At 45.4% G+C, this 5,000-nt stretch overlaps 1 protein-coding gene and 1 pseudogene across 1 annotated transcript in view; one reads left to right on the top strand and one right to left on the bottom strand.

Annotated features, from left to right (window-relative positions):
- Positions 1-2,007, top strand: part of zbtb14 (zinc finger and BTB domain containing 14) — a 29,978-nt gene extending 27,971 nt beyond the window's left edge. Inside the window, 2 exon segments of the mRNA XM_039789917.1 lie at positions 745-840; positions 1,610-2,007. Coding sequence (XP_039645851.1) covers positions 745-840; positions 1,610-1,747 — 234 coding nt within the window. The 3' untranslated portion in view covers positions 1,748-2,007.
- A 2,737-nt stretch (positions 2,008-4,744) lies between these two features.
- The window catches only part of LOC120552144, an 18,440-nt pseudogene continuing 18,184 nt past the window's right edge, over positions 4,745-5,000 (bottom strand).

Genomic DNA, 5,000 nt, shown 5'->3' with positions numbered 1-5,000 from the left:
TCTCTCTACCTGTCTGTCTGCAGGCATTTAAACACAAGTCTCACCTGTCTCTCTCTCTACCTGTCTGTCTGCAGGCATTTAAACACAAGTCTCACCTGTCTCTCTCTCTCTACCTGTCTCTCTCTCTACCTGTCTGTCTGCAGGCATTTAAACACAAGTCTCACCTGTCTCTCTCTCTCTACCTGTCTCTCTCTCTACCTGTCTGTCTGCAGGCATTTAAACACAAGTCTCACCTGTCTCTCTCTCTACCTGTCTCTTCTACCTGTCTGGTCTGCAGGCATTTAAAACACAAGTCTCACCTGCTCTCTCTCTCTACCTGTCTCTCTCTCTACCTGTCTGTCTGCAGGCATTTAAACACAAGTCTCACCTGTCTCTCTCTCTCTACCTGTCTCTCTCTCTACCTGTCTGTCTGCAGGCATTTAAACACAAGTCTCACCTGTCTCTCTCTCTCTACCTGTCTCTCTCTCTACCTGTCTGTCTGCAGGCATTTAAACACAAGTCTCACCTGTCTCTCTCTCTACCTGTCTCTCTCTCTACCTGTCTGTCTGCAGGCATTTAAACACAAGTCTCACCTGTCTCTCTTACCTGTCTCTCTCTACCTGTCTGTCTGCAGGCATTTAAACACAAGTCTCACCTGTCTCTCTCTCTCCTGTCTCTCTCTACCTGTCTGTCTGCAGGCATTTAAACACAAGTCTCACCTGTCTCTCTCTCTACCTGTCTCTCTCTCTACCTGTCTGTCTGCAGGCATTTAAACACAAGTCTCACCTGAAGGACCACGAGAGGAGACACCGAGGAGAGAAACCGTTCGTCTGTCCGTCCTGCACCAAAGCCTTCGCCAAGGTAACCATGGAAACGCTCTCCCCAACATCCCATCATCAACAGTTCAGGGTATCGTTAGGTCCTCGTTCATCGCAGCCAATGGGCTCCCAGAGATACTAACCTCAACGAGCCAATAGGATCCATCCAATAATATCCTATCAGTAGAAAACCTGGTTACAGCGTGCTGTCTCGCCCGTGCTTCAGTGTCTCGAGCTATGCTCAGTGTCCCCACGGTGACGTTCAGTGTCCGCTCGGGCGTCAGTGTCTTCTGTTTGTCCCGGGCTGCAGCTTCAGTGTCCCCAGGCGCTGCTTCAGTGTCTTTCTGTTTGTCCGCCGGGCGTCCAGTGTCTTTCTGTTTGTCTCGCGTGCGCCTTCAGCCCGCCCTGCGTTCAGCCGCCTCCCGGGGTTGAGTTCAGTGTCTCCGTAGCTGCTCAGTGTCTCCGTGGTGCGGCGCTCAGTGTCTCTGTGGTGAGTTCAGTGTCTCCTGTGCGGTTCCGGTGCTCCCGGTGTAGTTCAGTGTCTCACGGTGAGTTCAGTGCTCTCTGCGGTGAGTTCAGTGTCTCTGCGTGTGAGTTCAGTGTCTCTACGGTGTGGGCCGCTTAGTGTCTCTACGGTGAGTTCAGTGTGTCTGGCGTGTGAGTTCAGTGTCTCCGCGCGTTAGTGTCTCTGACGGTGCGTTAGTGTCTCTACGGTGCGTTCAGTGTCTCTACAGTGCGTTCAGTGTCTCCTACGGTGCGCGTTCAGTGTTCTCACGGTGCGCTTCAGTGTTCCGCGCTCTGTGTCTCTCTAGGCCCGTGCTCTGACCAGCGCCCACGAGAACAACATGCACAGCGAGAGGAAACAGCTGAACCCGCTGCAGAGCGACACGGAGACGCTGCAGGCCGCCGCCATGGCTGCCGAGGAGCAACATCTGGACAGCATCAGCTGATCCCAACATCTGGACAGCATCAGCTGATCCCAACATCTGGACAGCATCAGCTGATCCTCCTAAACATCTGGACCACATCAGCTGATCCTCCTAAACATCTGGACCACATCAGCTGATCCCAACAGCTGGACCACATCAGCTGATCCTCCTAAACAGCTGGACCACATCAGCTGATCCTCCTAAACAGCTGGACAGCATCAGCTGATCCTCCTAAACAGCTGGACCACATCAGCTGATCCTCCTAAACAGCTGCTGGACAGCATCAGCTGCTATTAAAGGTACACGCGCAACTGATCCCTCTTGGGTCCCCCTACAGGTGGTCTCTTGGGTCCCCTAGAGGAGTGCTTACTTCTGTATAGGCACAGCCTGGGCATGCCACAGCTGTAATTTGCATGAGACCACCTGTAGGGGGACCCAAGAGGGACCAGTTGCATAGTGAACCTTTTTTAACATCTGGAAACATCAGCTGATCCTGACAGCATCAGCTGGGCCGCACAGAATTTGGGTGACCCAGGAGTTAGCAGACTTCCTTCATAATTTCCCAGAATGGATTCCACTGATAGTGTCGAACTCAAGAAGATTTCGATCTGCCCCCCCATATATTAATTTAATTAATTTAGGTTTACCGTAAAGTTTGGGCCCGTCTGTAGTTGTGCGCCAAACCGAAAAGACGCCGAAACTGTTTTCAAAGTCCAATCACGCCACACTCAAAAGCAGAATTATCAACTTTGAGAGTCAGAAGAAGAGTTTCCACATTCAGGCTCGGTGGTAAAAATGTGTCTTTGTCAGGCTGGTTTCTCTAGACTCTTCTGATGGTTTAGGAGCTTTTTACTGACTTTTTAAGGACCGGAGTTGGACATTAAGACCTTAGACGAGACAAAGAAGGCAAGAAAACGGTGCAAAAAGTGACAAATGTTTAATAAAAGTGATAAATGTTTAATAAAAGTGACAAATGTTTAATAAAAGTGACAAAGAAAGCCACTAAAAAGTCGGAAAAGGCGACATAAAGTGACCACAAAAAGCGACATGCATCATTTGACTGTACGGTTTGTGTTTAAACTGAACGTGAGTTTGACCCCAGGTCTGTTAAATCCTCTCGTTTTCATCCTAAAACTGAAACTATAAATCAAACCATCCACAGATTCTGTGTAGACGATAATATTTCCAGCGTAAATGTCTTTATGGATTCTTTCTGTAACGCAGACTCTGGGTGGAGTTCTGTTTCTGGAGAAACTGTCGTTTCCCACTGTGGATCAGGGACCCTGAACTGACTTTTAACCTGAGCCGATGACATCAGCGATCATGTGAACATGGCCGCCACCGGCCTCGTGTATGATTTGTAATTTTTGTGTTTTGTAAATGTTTAGAATGGGTTTGTCCCGCTCTACCAAACTGTGTACAGGAAACGGTGCATTCAAGGCCCTGGCTCTGTGTGGGATATTAAAGACTTCTGTTCAGTTTAATGAGCAGAGCTGCTGACTTTTAACCAATAAACAGATTCTTTTCTTTATTTCAGCACCGACATGATCACTCCTTATTATAAACAAAGTCCATTCTCCGTCAGCTTCCTGCTTTTAAATCAGATTTTGGGAACACGCCCCTGAACAAAGACTGTTGGAACATTTTCAGAAAATAAAAGTCGAAATATTGCAACAAAAAAAAAAAAAGTCACAAAATCTGGAAATTTTAATATTTTGTGAAAATCTTTCAAAAACAAAATAATTGTTGGATATTACGAGAAAATTGTCCAAAAAGTTTTAAAAAAAAACACTGAATATTTTGAGAAAATAAAAGTCAGCCGATTTTTATTAAAAAGTTTAAATATTTGGAGAATTAATGTAGGAACATCTGAACACCTGACTAAAGATCATTGGATTTATTTATTTTATTTTAATTTTAAGATTATTTTTGGGGCATTTTTAGGCCTTTATTGACCGGACAGATACAGACATGAGAGGGGGGCTGCTGGTCTGAGTTGAACCCTGACCCGCTGCGTGGAGGAGTAGACCTCTATACATGGGCGCCCGCTCTACCAACTGAGCTCACCGGGCGCCCCGTCATTGCATTTCTTTCATGAATAAATGTCTAAATATTACGAGAGAAAAATGTGGAACGCAGCCGGCGAACCAACTGCTCTGTGAGATTATTTATAATAAAAACACTTTTCTTAAGTTCTGGAGTTTTGAGTGAGCTGTAGGAACCGACTCGGACCAGCAGGGGGAGACACATGTTTTAATATGAGCAAGTTATTACATCATCAATATCAACCATTCATCTGATTCTGACAGTTACACACATAGACACACACACACACATAGACACACACACACACACACAGAGACACACACACAGATACACACACACACAGAAGAAAGTGTCTGAGAACATTATGGGATGGATCCCTACAGAGATAGACCTTTTAGTTAAAGAGTAAGATCCTTTTAGTTTAACATGAAACAGCCCCGAAATCACCATCACCAAACTCCACCAGACTCCATGTAAATAATCAGGACTTTTTAGCGTTGTATAGAGCCAGCATATCTCCACCAGACTCCATGTAAATAATCAGGACTTTTAGCTGTATAGAGCCAGTATATCTCCACCAGACTCCATGTAAATAATCAGGACTTTTAGCGTGTATAGAGCCAGCATATCTCCACCAGACTCCATGTAAATAATCAGGACTTTTAGCTGTATAGAGCCAGCATATCTCCACCAGACTCCATGTAAATAATCAGGACTTTTAGCGTGTATAGAGCCAGCATATCTCCACCAGACTCCATGTAAATAATCAGGACTTTTATCATCGTAAAACACTCTTCATTCAAAGTGGACAGAAACTAAATAAAACTACCAAAAGCCGTCTTGGTTCATCTTTCCACTGTTCCAACAATCACCACTCTGGTTTGGTTGATATAAACCCTTAATTCACCCATTTACATGTGGAGATATGCTGGCTCTATACACGCTAAAAGTCCTGATTATTTACATGGAGTCTGGTGGGTTTGGTGATGGTGATTTCGGGGCTGTTTTTGGGGTCTCTCTGCTGCGGTTTATCATAAAAATATAAATACAAAATACAGTCAATAAAAATTATTCAGCTTAGGTTGATTCCAATGTTTGATATCTGATATCACCATGACAACACAGAGAGGTCTCAGTTTAGTGGTGAGACAGGCCATGTGTGAGACAGGCTGTGTGTGAGACAGGTTGTGTATCAGGGTTTGATCATCCAATCACAGTGAGGATTCAC

This window comes from Perca fluviatilis, chromosome 22 (assembly GCF_010015445.1).
Source record: "Perca fluviatilis chromosome 22, GENO_Pfluv_1.0, whole genome shotgun sequence".
Classification (NCBI taxonomy): domain Eukaryota; kingdom Metazoa; phylum Chordata; class Actinopteri; order Perciformes; family Percidae; genus Perca; species Perca fluviatilis.
This window is presented reverse-complemented; position numbering and strand designations above follow the sequence as displayed.